The sequence below is a fragment of the Anguilla anguilla genome, chromosome 18, assembly GCF_013347855.1.
Source record: "Anguilla anguilla isolate fAngAng1 chromosome 18, fAngAng1.pri, whole genome shotgun sequence".
In the NCBI taxonomy this organism is placed as follows: domain Eukaryota; kingdom Metazoa; phylum Chordata; class Actinopteri; order Anguilliformes; family Anguillidae; genus Anguilla; species Anguilla anguilla.
Window position 1 is genome coordinate 16,816,998 of NC_049218.1, and position 18,037 is coordinate 16,835,034.

Consider the following 18,037-nt stretch of genomic DNA (forward strand, 5'->3'; position numbering starts at 1 on the left):
GGTGTGTGAGAATGTGTTTGTGAGTGAGTGAGTGTGTGTGGTGTGTGAGAGAGAGTGGGTGTGTGTGCTTGTGTCTAGTAGGCATCTTTGTATACTGTGCATGTCTCACAGTAACAGTATACACTTTCAGAAAATAAAAAAACATAGGCAGTAATTCCTTTAGATTTCACTTGTTTCTGCAGTTTTGTCTCTGAGAGTCTGACGTAGGTTTTGTTACTGCACAGCTTGTTGGATTTAAAGAGTCGCTGAACTGAATTTAATCATTTTCACACATTTGTCATTTGGCTCACGAATGAATGCGTGTATTAATGTTTCTATTCACACTCAGTTTGGTATGTTTGTTCCACTGAGCGTTGAACTCAGGGATACTGTGAAGAAGACAAAAAAACAACACTCACGTTCATTTTTAAGTTAAAGATAGAGAAATCTTGAATCCAGGCCACTGTTTCTGTCCTTTTACCGGCTTTTAGATCAGGCACCTGTCGATTTCATCGGATTTGTAATGTCCTAGACTGCTAGTTGGGTCGTGTGTCTAGCCATGACTTAATGCGGATATGTGATCTTAGCAGGTATTTCATGGGTTAAGTTCCACCCTTTGGTTCTTCGTTGTCAGTTGGGGTGGGGATAACGGAGGACAGAACGGCATAATTTTTAGGGAAATTAATTGGCTTTCATGGTCCCTTCTGCAGAATACACTCGTAATCACAGCAATTAGCACGCCCGGCTCCTCATTAGAGGTAAGCTGTTACAGTGGTGAGTTATGGTGAGTAGATTTTGTATGAAATCTTGCTTTCCACAGCTGCATAAACGGTGGAATGGGCCGTTGTTTGGCATGAGTCATCCAGAAATTCGTAGACGTATTCGTGAGTGTGCTGGTGATCGAGATGTCTGCATTTTACGCGCATTTAGGCCTATATTACTTCAGGAAAGCTCTGAAATCTGTTTGCCTCTATTTGGGGACTTTTTTGCAAGTTTTATCCCAGTTTCTCTCATTACAGCTGCAGAAATGGCAGCTTTCCCTGGTTAAACCATGTTAAACCGTACAGATGTCCTCCCTGTGGACATGCTTGTGATTCTCCGCTCTCTATGGGTGGAGCTCACCTTGCCGCAGAGCTATCAGACTGTGACCTCTGACCTCTGCCGCTACTTCCTCTATTTGTTAATTTCCCTTTTTTTTGCCTCTGTGCTTTGCAGTTGCCACAGTAACACCCACCCCCCTCCCCCCGCCCCACCTACCTCTACAACCTCTCTGAAAATCCTGGTCTTCTCTGTCCGTAGCAATTTCTCATTACAAATTGCATTTGATTTTGGATTAATTGCAACTTTTTTTCCCCTGTGGTTTCTGAGGCCACTGAGGCCAGGATTGTGAGGAAGCATTCGATCAGATGTCTTTGGTATTTGACACATTTGACTTCAGCAGACTTTCAAATAATCCCCTCCACCCGCCTCTTCTGGTGAATTCTCTTTAAGCGCACTTTGTGTGAAGTACATTATGAGAGCAGAATGCTGCTGGCAGACAGCGCGCGTTGCGCTCTGCGGAGGATTAAGAGCGATCTGTCCTTCCTTGTTTGCCGTCAGGAGCGGTGCGGGATGAGAGGCAGATCTAAAGTGGGATTTCTGCCACCGCTGCCTCTGCGTCGATCGGCCCAGAGGACTTAGCGGCGGCTCCTGTTTTTCCGGGCGGTATCATGCCGAAACAGAATCGGATTTCCGAGGTCTGTTTGCATTAGGGAGATTTTGGCGCCTGATTGGGGCGACTTATCAAACGGATCCACACGTGCGTATTTGCATAAATTGACCGTATGGCCGTGGGCTTCTGAGCGCTGGTTCAGTGCTGTTCTGCTGGCCCCGGATTATGGGGTTTGGTCTGGTTCTGCTTCCTTAATCCACACGGTTTCCTGCTCTGGTTTTGCCTGGGTACAGACCCAAGATTTTTTAAATTATTCTATTAATAAAATAAAGGCAAATGTATTTAATGCCTTAACACTTTATTTGAACGCAAAATAAATTGTCCTGTATACCTCCCAGCTGTATGTGGCTTATGAGAAGTGGTAGTTGCTGTTTATGCTGTATACAGCTTTTCAAATACAGTAACGGCAGTGGCCATTCACATTTAATTTCAACAGTTCTGCTTTTGTATAAAATAATAATCAATTACTCCAACTCCAACAATTGCAAAGAATAATGCAATATATGTTTCTTGCAGTATTTTACGCAGTGCATTGATTTCCCTACACTTTTTAATATTTCACATATTGGTTTTTAGTGGAACATCGCATTGAATTGCACTGAGACGTGCAATGGTGCTTAACTTCACAGACTAAAATAATAATTTTTGTGTAGTGATGCTTACAGATGATGTCAGCTGCCTGAGGACATGGCCAGAGAGCATGCTCAGATCATGTCAGGCTGGGAGCAGCCAGCTCTGCTACGTGTATTTATTGACGTATTTTGCGTTGCCATATGCCTCACAGGCAGGAGTGACAACATGTTATCCTGTAGTAGGATTGTAAAATGTCTGCAGTACGCTTAAATTTGAAACCTTGGATGGTGGATGTACAGTGGACATTTTTATGTGTGCTTTGAAAGATTGCACGCATTTCAGCCCATTTTCGGTGGACGCTTTTATGGTTCCGTGTGTTTTTATTGGTTATCCTGTTGAATATTTACACGTGGGGCCGCAGTGGTCATAATGTATTTATGGGGTAATTAAGTGAAGATGCATAGTGCCGATGTGATGGGAAATCATGGCTCAAACTGCATCCAGTCCCCATGTGTCATCAGTGCATGCAGCGTGATTCAGAATTAATTATTAATATTATACAAACAAACCAGGGGGATGGCTGGAGGCATGGGGGAAGGGGCCTAGCATTTCAAATGGGGATTGTAGAGTGTGTGTATGTGTGTCTGCATGTGTGTGTGTGTGTGTTTGTGCGTTTGTGTGTATGTGTCTCTGCGTGTGTGTCTGTTTGTCTGTCTGTGAGAGAGAGAGGATTCCAGACTGTGATACTGTGGCAGATGTAGCCTTCATTGAGGTCTTGCTGTTGAGTAGTAATTGGTGCAGTGGGCAGTGGAATGATGAGTGTGCCTGTGGAAGTAGGCAGTAGACTGCCCTGTGGGTGCTTCATGTGCAGCTGATTGGTCAGATAAACTCCTGGGGGCACTCGGTGCTGCCGAATAAAATGAAAAGAACAAAACAAAAAAACAAACAAAGAAACGCATCCCTGGAGTTCTGTGGCATTCTATGGTTTTTATTAATGAATTACTTGGCATTGAAAATAACATTCAATTCAGCATTGTTTCAGTGTAACCTCCTGACTGGGGGGTGAGGGAGGGGTTTTGATTATTGGTTGTATTTATTGTTTTCATTGCCATATCCTGCTGAGGGAATGGTGGGAGGAACCTTAGCTACAGTATCAGTACTGGTTGGAAAAGAAAGCATTTCAGAATGAATCGTTAGAAATATGAGCAGTTCCAGAAATATGCACCCTCAGTCCTGGGGAATTTTTCTGGATTAGACTCCTTTTCAGTCAGTTGGTTCGTCTCCTCTGTAATTTATTCTGGGCTAAATGCAGTAAGAAAAGAAGAAAACTGATGCTTAACCATGCTATAATTTTGTACTCTGGACTTTGATCTGTAAATCATGGTCTGCCTCTTGTTTTATTTATAGGTTCATTTGTAATAAATCATTTGTGTGCTTCCATGAGGCTGTTTAGAAGGCATAGGTCTAGTGAAGGTCAGCTAAATGCCAGTAATTTAGGCCTGACAGCATCACTTCCTGGATGTGTGCCATTTCCATATTGCTCACTGACTCACAAAGGAGCTGTTTGTCTTGAATGAAGTTGCAGTAACTTTTCAAATCCACTTCCTTTAAAAGACTGACAACTACTCGCTTTTATTGACTTTGAGAGGCTTCAGTTGAGGGGCTGTTCTGTTCCAGCTCCTGATGTAAGGCTGCTATGGAGGTCATGCGGCAGCCCAGCCGTGCGGTAGAGCTTTCCTTAAAGTGCAGAGTTATGTTTCTGTAGGGACAGTACTGACCCCATTACAGTACTGACGGCACTGACCCCATTACAGTACTGACAGCACTGACCCCATTACAGTACTAACAGCACTGACCCATTACAGTACTGAGGGCACTGACCACATTACAGTACTGACAGCACTGACCCCATTACAGTACTAACAGCACTGTCCCATTACAGTACTAACAGCACTGACCTCATTACAGTACTGACCACATTGACCCCATTACAGTACTGACCACACTGATCCCATTTCAGTACTGACGACACTGCCTCCCTTACAGTACTGACAGCACTGATGCCCTTACAGTACTGATGGCACTGACCCCATTATAGTACTGACCGCACTGACCCCATTTCAGTACTGACAGCACTGACACCCTTACAGTACTGATGGCACTGTCATCATTACAGTACTGACGGCACTGACCCCATTACAGTACTGATGGCACTGACCCCATTACAGTACCAACAGAACTGACCCCATTACAGTACTAACAGAACTGACCCCATTACTGTACTGGCAGCACTGACCAACATTAAAGTATTGACCGTAGTTTTCATTTAATGGTTGGTTGATTGATTGATTGATTGATTGATTGATTTGTTGATTGACTGACAGTTTTTCCTCATCCTCTAGTTGTTTCCTGTCACTGCTGCTGGTTGCTGCTGTGGTGTGGAAGATCAAACAAACCTGCTGGGCATCTCGACGGAGAGAGGTACATGCGTATGTGCGCACACACACGCACACACACAGCCCTGCTCTCACACTCAAACACGCACACACACAGCCCTGCTCTCACACTCAAACACACACACATTAAGCTCTACTCTCACTCAAACACACACACATTAAGCTCTACTCTCACTCAAACACACACACATTAAGCTCTACTCTCACTCAAACACACACGCATTAAGCTTGGCTCTCACACTCAAACACACACACATTAAGCCCTGCTCTCACTCTCATTAAGCTCTACTCTCACACTCAAACACACACACTTTAAGCTCTGCTCTAACTGTCCCTCTCAAACACTCACACATTAAGCTTTGCTTTCCCTCTCAAACACACACACATTAAGCTTTGCTCTCACACTCAAACACACACACATTAAGCTCTGCTCTTACTCTCCCAGTCAAACACACACACATTAAGCTCTGCTCTGATACTCAAACACACACACATTAAGCTCTGCTCTCATACTCAAACACACACACGCATTAAGCCCTGCTCTCACGCTCTCCCTCTGAAACACACACACACACTTCACGCTCCACTTCCACGCTCCACTTTGCGGGCACGGCAGCACAAGAACTGGACGTTACCGTCTCCTGGTCGGTAAGATGAGAGTAAATGTCAGCAACTCTGTGAAATGGCTTTATCCTAACGAGCAGACTGCTGATAAACACACTCATTCCTTTAATTACAGATCTTCATGAACCAATTACCTCTGACAGAGTCACATAAAGTAGAGCTGAACAGAGTAATGCATCACTTAAGCCAAACAGATGCCCCCATTCTCCTCAGCCAGCACAACACACTGCAATAAAAATGAAAGCAAATGTGCATCCGAAATGAACATTGGAGTCATTGCTGTGTTTTAAAAATCAATACAATAATCAGAAGCACTTTAATTCAGATTACAGCGGCCATAATATCTGGCAATTCTGCAGAATTTGTTTCACTGGGGAAAACTGCAACTTTGGACGTAGCAAGACGACTGCAGTTAGCACATTAGCCTTTTATCAGATATAAGCCCAGGAGAGCAGTTTGAGAAAGCAGTTTGTCGGATATCCCTCTCTGTTTGAGTCATTCAGGGGAAATGTCCCTTTGGTGATGGCTCTACGTGTGACTGATTCAGGATCGGCTCTACTGTGTCAGTCCCATCTTCCAATCGCACTCTTCATCTTAATATGGGTGTCATATTATGTGTGGCATTCATAAGCTTTTATGCAAGATGTTATGTAAGGCTGGCTTTATCTCTTAATGTGCGGTAATTGTTAGAAGTTCGGCAGTGAATTGTCTCTCTTTGCTACCGGCTAAATGTGACGGATAGTCTTTGTGACTTTTCAGGGTCGTGTTGTTGAGTTAGTGATTTCAGATTGGGGTGATTCCGATTCAGACAGAGTCAGAAGCTGCACACTGGCACCGTCCGGGTTGGTGGTGATGGTGTCTGACTGGGAGGGCGAGAAACGCTTAACACTCACGGCTTACTTTGCCAGCCACGCCTCCACGCCTGTGCTCAACAACACAAGTGTCAGAATGAAGTCCTGAAGGGCCGCAGTGCTTGCTGGGTTTCACTGTGTTTCAAAACCAGTAATTTGATTCATGTTTTTTGATTGGCTGAAGAATCCACACACCTTGTTTTCAGGGCCTTAATTGGCTGCCGATTGAAAGGAAGCAACAAAAACCTGCAGGCGCTGACTGCGGCTCTTTCCATGCTCCGCTCCACTGGGATTTACAGTTTCTTAAGGATTTCCTGCTTGTATAAACCACATGACCTTACTGTCATTTGTGAAACTTTTGTGAAAGTTGTGCATCATTCTTCCTTAAAGGAAAATGTAATTCTCATAACCCTTTGTTATGGTTACACAATAAATAGGAAAGATAATTTTTTGTCATTGGCTGCTGCTTCTAGGTCGTCTGGTTTTCTGTGAATGCAAATGACATTGTCTGTTACTTCGACATCACTCCAGGATGCTTTTAAATTGCCTGTCCTTGGGCTGGCCCCACCTGATCATGTTCCGCCAGGGACTGCCATTCATTGGAGCCTCGTTTTAACTGCAGGAGATGTACCTCTTTTCATTGCTGTCAGTTGCTGGATGGTTTTTACACGGCCAGTTATGAGAGGAAGCAGGGAGAACTGCCATCAGCCATTTTGAGCATGAAGCTTTTACAGCCAGTTGAAGGTTTACAGCAGAGCCATGCCTTTTAAAGCGTTTAAATCTGTCTCACACACACACTGAATAGGCGCAGCTTTGAGGATGCTGGCTTCTAAGTTTGGTGTCTCAGGTTTGTATCAGTACTTGAGTGACAGCTTGTGTTTTGAGTGGCCTCGGTCATTGTAAAAAGCTTTGTTCTTGTGAAGCGCTCTTCATTTTGATCTGAAATGCACCGCTGTTAAACAGTGTGGTAGAAAACCTACATCTAAAATGTGCTGCTGTTAAACGGTTGGGTGGATAATCTACATCTAAAATGCACCACTGTTAAACAGTTAGGTAGGTAACCTACATCTAAAATGTGCTGCTGTTAGACAGTTATGTAGGTAACCTACATTTAAATGCCCCTCTGTGAAACAGTTAGCTAGAAAACCCACATCTAAAATGCACCACTGTGAGGTGGTTGTTTAGCTGGAAAATGTCCAGCTGTGATGTATCCTTTGCAGAAAGGAAAAAAGTACAGGATGCCGTACTGATTGATTGAGCTGATTAAGAAATCAAGAGCAGATGCACAGCGGGAGTAACAGCTTCAACACATTTGTTTGTCCCTCTGGGAGAGTGTTTGGCTCCTTTTGACTCAGTGACCTGATCCGGGGTGACTTTGAATCGCATCACACAGCTTTACATTTTACAATTTATTTTTACTTGTGCATGTAACTGCACGTTAACTACAGGCGATCAGGGTTTTATACTAAACCTGTGACCCGTGTGTGCGTGTGCGTGTGCGTGTGCATGTGTGTTTATGTGTGTATATACATTGGAATGTTGGTGAGAATGTGTGCATTCAGCTAGATGGGCATTTATATTAATAGGTGGGTAAAAAAGTTGATAGGAAGGCATCTATGTGTAAGTGTGTTTATCTACCAGTCTAGATATGTAGGTGGGTATGGATATATATCTTTATAGATATTTATAAACATATAGAGTTTTGAAACTACAGTATGAGAGAGCGCATCTCTTTTCCTGCTTTATACAGTAATATCCCATGATTCTGTCCTTCAGGGCGGGGCTAAGTGCTTACACAGCTAAACCTGAATGATAATTTGCCGCAAACAGCTCTCAGGGCCTCACAGTTAATCATTCACTCTGTAATCCAAAATTAATCACACAAATCAATTATGCAGCATGCTATAGTTTTATTACATTCCGTTTTGGTGTGTACAAAACCTGAAAGATTATTATACAGATAAATTGCCAGTGTAAGTGACCATCGTCAATACTGCCAAATGCACATAATTTATTTTTTCAATTATCTCTGTCTGTGGAATATTGTTCTAGGCAAGTTTAATTACTCAGATACTTTTGTTAGTATCCCATCTCTATTGTTCTCTCGCTCTTTGGTCGTTAAAAAGAAGGCATGGCAGTCCAGTTTTCACACTCAGAGCTTTCAGGAGTGTTAATTGTTGGAATTTTGAGTTAAACAAACCTGTGCATAGCTGCCGTGTGGTTTGTTGAGATTCCAAAAGAGAAAAATGTCAAATAAGGCGAAGGTAGAAGAGCTTCCTGAATTTGGCTGATGTTTGAAGGCTTGCAGGTGAAGATTAATGGACTCTCTTGTGGACACACAGAATAGGTCTGCAGTCACTGATGGGCAGTTGTTTAAAAATGTTGAGTGATCTTGTCCAGTGTTTTAGAATATCTTTCCATATGGCAGAATTTCTTGTTGGCCGTATAATATCCAGTAGGTTTTTGGCTCTAGACCTTTAGAAATGTGTCCCTTGGCTTGGAGTGGGCAAGGGATCTTCCCGGGCCAGTTATGGATTAGAACCAGCAGCATGCTGTATATACAGAAGCTGATTTATGTTAATGACTTTGCAACAATAATTTTTGGATGCGAGATCAAACAATCAAATCTACTTTGAAATTCTAATACTCCTACAGAGCCTGTCTTTGATTTGCCTAATAGGGTCGAATCCCAGAGGGCCAGGAAACAGTCTTATTTCTGACAAATAACCTCGTTAAATTCAGCTCTTGTCTAGGAGAAAAAAAACTTTGTTTATCTGACTTATTTCTTTTTTTTTTTTTTTTGTTTATTTGCTGTTCAAATGCCATTGGTAATTTTCCTGAGTAATTTCAGTACCTTGTGTTTAGTCAGTGCACACTTTCACAAACATTACTATTCCCAGATCAGGTTAAGCACATGAAAAAAAACATGCAAGCCAGGTGTTATGACCTATTCAAAAATAATTTATTCAGCATTATAAAATGTTATTATTTCATTGTTGTTGTATTACTTTTTTGTGATTTTGAAAAGGAGACTGGTGTTTCTGAATCTGTTTCTGAAGTTGCCCAGTGCCGATTCAGTAACATCAATTGAAAGTTTGTTGTCATTTAACCTGCAATCATTGTGAATTTGACACACAAACCTTTGCCACAGGAATCAAAAGAACTAAGGTAATAGAACCAGTGACCCACAAACAGTTCTTTGACCAGCAACTTACTATCCCATCTTGCTATCAAGGAATAGAACCATTTTGAATGTACGATAATTCTTAGTTGAATGGTTATTGGAGATATCTAAATAGCTCCACAGTGAAATGGCTTGCTGAAGTTATTACAGAAAACGAACGATGGAGGCAGGCTCGGTGTCTTCTTTACCGTTAGGCTATTTATAGCATTGTATGACTCAGGCTGTAGTGACAAACTTCTACCCATCTTGACTTAAGAGGGATATGGTTGTACAAAATGACTGCTGTCAGGTTTTTTTTTTTATTCTTTTTTTTTTTTTTTTAGTAATTCGTGCTTATTTTGCCGCTGTTATTTGTGATCAACATTGTGAATCTGACATGCCCTGCATTGCATCCCATCTGCATAAAAATGAATTTTGGCAGTGAAATTTATGCAGATGACACAATATAAATATGCTTGTCCCAGATAGTGCGCCGTGTCGCTGTTTCCCCTGTCGCGCTTTCCTCCCGCTGCAGGCGTTCTGTGACTCTGACGTAGTTTTTTTCTGGCGCTTACGACAGTTTAACAGGGCTCTAACAGGGCTCTGACAGGGCTCTGAAGCTCCACGGCCCCTTTTGGGGCTTTCTTCGCTCAGCGTTCTCAGAGCGGAGAAAGGGATCACGAAAGAACGCATGCTTGCAAAGAAAATGGCGATAAAAATTTGAATTGGAACAGAGATGCATCGCACGCGTACGGATCTCGGTTGTACACGCTGCACAGGGTGCGCAGTGCCAGACGAAGGTGATGTTTGTTTTATTACAAATGAAATTCATTTTGACTGACGCGGTCCTTGTTGGGCTAGCAAACATTGTTTGACCTGCCGGCACAGAGAGCGTGCCCAGCGCGTGTAGCTCCTGAGTTCTGGCTGGTTGCTGTATTCCTAATGAGAGTGGCGGTTACGTTACATTGCTAATTTGACAAATTAGAGTCTGTTACATTGCATTACTAATTAGACGGGGTGTTAATGAGCAGACCAGAATGCACAGCGTGGGGGCTAATCTCTTTCATCACCTCACTTACTTCTGTATAGATGTTGAACTTCCCCCACGGGGACCTTTCTGTGCCAAAGGTGAGTGTGTAATTTCACATGTATGGGCAGTAGCTATATGTGTTTAGCTTGCAAGAGTGTTATGTCTTTATTTGAGCACGTTCTCAGCCTTTTGATTTACTCATGGGGGTTTCCTCATGGGGTAATGGTGGTTGGTTTCCTTTTTCATGAATATTGATTAATTCTAATGAGATGCTCTTCAGTTGAACATAGCCTGCGCTTCTTTGACCCTTGACCCTCTCGTAAAAAGGCATTTTCAACACGGCATTGATTATCATTTAACAGTACTTTCACAAAGCAACCTCCTGCCCTTCCACAGATGTGAGCCATTTCAAAGTGAACGTGGACCAGATTAAGCTTGGGGGGGACAACACAGGAAGTGTTGATACGGAGAAGTTCCGTGCGTGCGCGTTCAGACGCCACGCTGTGTTAATGAGTACTCCTATCTGCATGGAGCAGCTGACTGCCCTCATTAACATCGGTCTGATTATTATGAAGGTCCCTCCGCATCACATGCTCCTCAAAGGGTGGCCTGCACGCGCCTCGAGCGGAGTGTTCACGGCACTGGAAATGCGCTTCCTGTGATGTGGCGTAGCGGGGGAAGGGCTTTTATTTGCGCGTTTGTCTGTTTATTTTATTTTGGGGGAAGCGCTGGAGGTAACGCGCGGGGAACGAGACGCGCACCTTCTGTAATAATTCGCGGCGAGGATCTGATCCTCATTGTCAGCGTGATTGATGGCTCAAGCTGGCTGTAGGCTTCTGCATCCGGTGAAATATGCCAGCCTGCGTTGGTATCGCTCTCTCTCATCGCAACACGGTGACAGCATTGTAACTCGCGAGAGCAACAAATGCATTCAGCTGCTGAACGTTGTCAAGGTGATTTTTTTCCCCTCTCCCCCTTGCGAGCTGCTTACATGTCGCTGTTGTTGACCGGGTGCCATTGGACGCTGTTGGAGAGGCTTTGTCTTAGTGCTGTTGGTGTTGTACCATGCAGCTGGGAGCTTAGTTTGGGTGACAGTGATGGTGTGCATTTGATTGAGCATTGGCATTAATGGGGGATTTAGAGCTAGTTTATGCTAGTGACTGTGTGTGTGAATGTGTATATTTGTATGTGTGTGTGTGTGTGCATGCGTGCGTACGGTGTGCTGCGTGTTTGTGTGTGTGCTGGCGTGTGTACGGTGTGCTGCGTGTCTGTGTGTGTGCTTGCGTGTGTACATGCATGTGTTGCATGTGTGTGGTAGATGCCATTGTCCTCACAGCTGGTTCTTTTAATGATCCCTTTACCATTGTGACAGAAGTAATAAAAGTTGTGAATATGTCTGACTGCTACTATGAATACAGCAGATATCAGCATTATAAATGTTCCTTTCCGTCTCTCTGTCACCTCCATTTATAAGGAAAACAGCCGTTGTTTTATTTGCAAATATCCAATTTACGCAACAGCGCATCCCAGCAGTCCCCTGGCTCCTATTTCTCTTCCCCCTGATTAGCCAGTTGCACATAGAACTGTCTGGGGAGGGAAATAGTGAGCACTGTTGCTAAAATTATGTGTGTTTGTTTAGCATGCAGATTGGAAATATGAAAATGAGCCCTTTTTCAAAGAACACAGTAAATTTGGTGGAAATCAAGGAGGCACTAAATTCCTCCTCCAGACAGTGTTTATTTTTATTTTTTAAATAATTCATCATTACGTGTGTGTGTGTGTGTGTGTGTTTGGGGCAGTGTCCTGTTGGGTGTGGCTAATCTGAGGCCTGTGATCTCAGTGGAAGAGTCATTGCCGTGTGTGAGTTGAGGGTGGCGATGCACTCAGCCGGGATGGGACAGGGTAGGAGCGACCCACCGCAGGGACAAGGAAAATCTGGATGACCTCACTGACCCGTCTGCGCACAACCACCTCCTCTCCACCTCTGTCCTGCCCAGCCGCCTCCCCCCCGTACACCCCGCCCACCTCCCACTTCACTCCGCCCACCTCCCACTTCACTCCGCCCACCTCCCACTTCACTCCGCCCACCTCCCACTTCACCCCGCCCACCTCCCACTTCACTCCGCCCGCGTGCTCGGGAGCGCAGTGTGCCGTCGGATCGGGCTGCGCCATTTCCCAGCAGCCTCTGGGAATCAGGTGGCGGATGATAGGGCGGGCGCTTCACAGGAAACGGGCCCCGGTCCTTCTGCTGGGCTCCCGGCCACCGTCCGCACGTCCGTTTCACATTTTCGGGAACTGGGAGTCGTGATTTTGGAAAGCCAGACAGAGCCTTTGAGAGCACTCTGAATATGGTTTCGCCTGTCATAGCAGTAAACAATGGACACAACGGTCTGGTCTAATGGAAGCAGCTGGTGTTACATTGCTGCTTTTTAAACTTCTGACAGCTCTTGTCACCTCCCTCTTCAATAGTCTCCTCGCCGCCTTCGCCGAGCGCTAAAGTGCTTCCCCCTTTCTTTGGGTGTGCACTTTGTAATCCAGGCCCGTTTGGCAGCGTATTGCTAAAAGCATCCTGATAATGGCACCCTTTTGAACAGAAGGCACAATGCTTAGACGCCACGTGAACTGGCACTGCCCTCTGCGAGCAGGCCAGGACGTCCTTCAGACCAGGGGCCCGTTCTTTTACCGCCTGTCCAAAACGTATGGCTGTGCCTCCATTTATCACTGGAAGAGATGCACACAAAAAACACGTGCACTTGCACACACGCACGTGTGCAGGTGAACATAAAGGCTTCAAACCTGATGTGTGGTACTGCTGTTGAAGAGGCTGGAAGTAGGAAAACTCGACAAGAAGCACGAAAAGTCTGTTGAACTCTCTGAAAATCCATTTTTGAAGAATTTAAGAGAACTGTTTTGTCATGCGTAGATAATGACTTCATATAACAAGAGATTTTCGGGGAAAAACTAGTTGTTTTGGAGAGCAGAAGCCTTGCACCTATAGGGAACTCAGTATTGCGATTGTCTAAATCCTACAAAGCAAAATACAGGGTAAACCATCTCCCCAGACACTAACACTGCCTACTGAACTGATTCAGTGAGGCCTTGTTTTTGATTTTCATTATTTCTGGCACTCCTTGTGTATAATATCTGTGAATATAAAGTATATCTGTATATATTATAAGGATTAGGGTAACGCTGTGTGAATAAATATTTGTATATATTATAAGGATTAGGGTAACACTGTGTATTTATTTAGTAGGTTAGTCAGGAAAAAAATCTAAAAGGTTTAAAGTTTATTTATTTATTTTTTGCAGGGGAAGTGTTGGGGCTGACATTATTCTGCACATTCATGTATAGCACCATGTACACAAATACGTGCACACACATGAGGCTGTACACATACACCAGTGAGCCCACACACACACACACACACCCACATACACAGGGAGCACACATGCACTCGCGCGCACACACACACACACACACACCCACATACACAGGGAGCACACATGCACTCGCGCGCACACACACACACACACACACCCACATACACAGGGAGCACACATGCACTCACGCGCACACACACACACACACACACACATACACCAGTGAGCTCACACACACACACACACCAGTGAGCACACATGCACTCGCACACATACACCACTGAGCACACACACACATGCACCTGCACATGTACACCAGGGAGCACACATGCACTCGCGCATGCACACACACGCGCACACACACACACACACCCGCTCCCAGCCCGGTGCCGCGCGCTGGCAGCAGGCCAGGCGCGGTAATGGCCAGGGCGGGCAGAGGGCCGCGCGCGGGCAGAGACAGGTGGCAGACTGGGCGAGGCGGGCGTGATCCTGGAGGCCGGGGGCCGGGCCTTTGTGCGGAGGGAAAGGCGCTTCATTAAAATGTGATTGCGCCACGCGGCTGGGGAATGGCTCTCTGCACATTCGCCCCTCTCCCATCTGCTGCTCGCATCACAAACCTGTCCACAGTGTCAGACTGCGATTTAACCCATTATGCCGGCCGGCCCAATCACAGCCGCTTCATGCCAGGCCCTTTTGTCCGGCTGAAAGCTGCTCAGAGGAGGGAGATGTGAATGCGCTCACGCAGGCTGCGATAGGATCTGAGTGCGCCGGGAATGTATTAATCTGTTATTTCTCTGTTCGGTGCACTCTATGGTAAATGAGCGTTCACTGTTTGAACTTGTGAAAAGCTGTTCCGTTTTAGTGGATTTGTATGGTATAGGCTGCAGTGCTGCAGTGGGGTCTTATGGTACAGGCTATCCTGCTTTTCACTGATACTCACGCAAATAATCACTGCAATGCACATCTCATCGTTTTTGTGCTTTGTGTCTCTCTTCCTCCTTTCTGTCTCTTTCCTCTTTTCCTCTCTCTCTCTCTCACACACACACACACGCGCACACACATGCGCACACGCACGCACACACACACACATCGCCCTTGTTCCTCAGAAATAGAGTAGCCTGGGGACTAAATTTGAATGCTTTAGATTGGACTGTTGCTGATTTAAATCTCCCACACCCACAGGCATGTGAAATTAAAAAGCTCTGGGTTCTGGCCCCCGATGGGGAATGCACAGTCTAATTTTACATGAATGCGTAGCTTAACCGGATTAAGACGGCGCATTCAGGCCAGTGAATCGGCGTTTTGTTCCTGCGTGTCGGACTGGACCGTAACATCGACGTTTCGGCGAGGTTATTGGCAGATCTGTCAGGGCCCTTGTAGCTCCGCCCCCCCCCCCCCCCCCTTGCTGTCTCCCGCCATTCGAGTAACACGCGACAGGGAGCGCGCACCGGTTGGCCGTTCCAGGAGCAAGCCCTGCATGCGCGGTGTGGCTAAAGATCTTTTCTCACGCACGTTCCGACCCATAATGCACGCGGTCCTGTTTTCCTTCAAAACTGGCAGTTAAAATACTAGAAGGATGTGATATTTTCACACAGCTTGATGATTACCGTGTGTAGCTGTATTTTTGTATTGTTTGGTATTATAATAATTACTTCAGAGTCTGAGTGCTGGCTAAGCTAGGCGATTACCTTAGGAATCTTTTCCTCTGTTTTTTCCCCAACCCTGAGATGGAATTATAACAATGAGATACAGGTGTGTCTTTTAGGTTTACATGCTGAATAATGAGTCATTCTGAATTAATTCATTCCAAATTTACTGTTTGTATGATCGCTAAATTAATAATAGTTGTAGTAATAATAATAAGAATAACAATAACAGTAATATGTAGCTTTCAGTAACCATTTCAGTGACTTGAGTTTTTAGTAACAATTTGTTTTCCGTGGATTGATAGTAGATTTTCGTTGATTTTAAAGACATAACTGAAGGAGCTTTAGAAGCAGACATTTAACCTAAAGACTACTGCTCTACACATAGGCACAAAAGTAACAAAAACACGCCCACGCATGCACACAGGCCAAGACGTCCTGTCAGATCTAGATTTCCAAAGCCTGCCCCTGCCCTCATTGGCTGACACCAGGGGGGCAGGACTTCCTCCCAGATCATGCTCCAGCGCTGCTCTCTTGTCCTCCCCCCGCCCCCCCTCCCCTTGTAAAGCCCGTTATTTAGTGCGCTCCGTGGGATCTCGGCCGACCGCAGCTAAAGATTTATTGTTCTCATCATTTCCAGAAGTGTGCGGGGTGAGCCGCACCCCGTCGCCTCCCCTCTTTGAAGTGAGCGTGCGGCGCGCCGCGTGAGCTCGCTCCCCCGCGCTGCCGGGCGGCCCCGCGCCGCTGGCGGAGAGAACGGGGGCACGTCGCCCTCCCCCCCCCCCCCCCCGGAGACTCCCCGCGTTCTCCGAGCGCGTCAGTCATGGAGGAGCAGATCAAAGCCGGGCAGACACGGCTGTCTCTCTCACTTCAGTAAACACGCCAGACTCCAAACGCTCTCGCTGCTCCGCTGCCAGACTAGAGAGAAGTGTCGCTATTTGATCACTTTTTTAATGACGCTTTTCTTTCTGGCGGTATTTGATGATGATAACTCCGTTAACACGTTGTTAGCCTCGGCAGAATTCAGACCATTAACTGCGGCCGCTATGAGTGAAAGTGAGTGAAGTATTTTCTCTAGTTCTGCGAGTTTGGGAAGAAAATACTTAAAGGAAATAAAAAGAGACATACTGTAATGGCTCTCCCAGTGAATCACAGGTTGACCCATTCCAGTGTTCACTGGATGCTGTTTAGCATGCTGAGTGGAAGCTACTTGCCACTGCACTGAACTGCTTCTGGAAAGGCCTTAAATGGCCCAGACTGCTGTGCATCCAGTAATAAAGCACATCTGACAGGGCTCTACTGTGCTCCCATTTTAGGAGCATTTTCCCCTGAAAAGTGATGTGTGCCAACAGGAAAAATAATTTCGGGAGCGCATCTACACATTGGGGTGCATTACCGGGCTCCTACATTTTTGAACCTCGGAGTTCATGCGCTCCTTCGAAATAGAATGTTGGCGTACAGCCATTTCTGAAATGAGTTAGCATCTCTTGGGGAAAATGACTGTTTTCTGCATGAAGTGTAGAATTAGCGCAACATGCAGCGTGAATACAGTAATTTCGCGGTGGAGCACATGGAGGTACACCTGTCTTATTTTCCACTGTGTAATTTCATCGGTGTGTTTTGCAGGTTGGCTGCGCCTGCTCATCAGATGTTACCGTGGAGACGGTTGTGTGTGGAGACTGGGGGCCTCCTGCCCTGGAGTGCGCTGGAGGAAGCGCAGTGTCGGGTCCTGAACGCTTGTTCTTTCACTCCCCGTGTTAGGGTCGTGTCAGGGGCTCTGTCTGCGAGCGCTGTCCTGGCAGGCAGCAGAATGAAAACAAAGTACAGCTCGTTAGAAGAGAGGTTTTCTCTTTCTTTTTTGAAATTGTAACAACAGAGTGAATAATTTCCCAGGGTCCATTCAGAGCTGTGTACTACGGTGCTGGAAGTCAGACCCTGGAGCAGGTATCTGCTATGGTGCACTGTCTGAGAGATGGGGAGGGTGTGATCTCAGGGCAGTGCAGTTATGTACTGTGGTGTGCTGACCGAGGGAGTTTGCAGTTAGCTGTTGTCCCAGGGCCGAAGCAGTGGACTGAAACAGGAAAGCCCGGCAGCGTCATGCCAACCTACGGGAGATCACCCAGCTCTGGGCCAATCACAGTCTGAACCACAACAAGCTGCCCCTCCCACATTGTGTTTTAGAGTGGGGTTGTGGCCCACAGAGGGATAGCTTTAACCTTGGTCTTGAAAATCGAGAGCCTCTAAGCTGCCCTTATACCCCAAACACACAAGCAGTTCCCATCCTCCCGTAAGGTAGTTCTGCCCTCTGCGTACTCACACTGGAGTGTAATGGTTTAAAACCTGGTGAAGGGCTGGTGCGGTGCTTGTGCTTTGTGGACATTTTGTGTTTTGAAACCTCCTGAATTGTTTAATTATCTCTTTCAGCTCTCTTGACAGCTTGTTTATTATGCTAACACGAGGCCACGGTGCCCTGCAGAGGCGACTCTGAACAATAACAGTGACAGAAACAAACTGAAGGATTAATCAACTCCATTAACTGAACAAAGCAAAGATGAAATTAGGCTTTGGCAGCCTAAATTATTTTGACCCGAAATATGTTAAATTTTCAATTTGCAATTATA

The 18,037-nt window shown here is 45.6% G+C and overlaps 1 protein-coding gene across 1 annotated transcript in view; it reads left to right on the forward strand.

Moving 5' to 3' along the window:
* The window catches only part of LOC118217990 (attractin-like protein 1), a 189,302-nt gene that overhangs the window by 102,713 nt on the left and 68,552 nt on the right, over positions 1-18,037 (forward strand). The window contains exon 27 of the mRNA XM_035400276.1: positions 4,666-4,744. Coding sequence (XP_035256167.1) covers positions 4,666-4,744 — 79 coding nt within the window. The remainder of the gene's footprint in view (positions 1-4,665; positions 4,745-18,037) is intronic.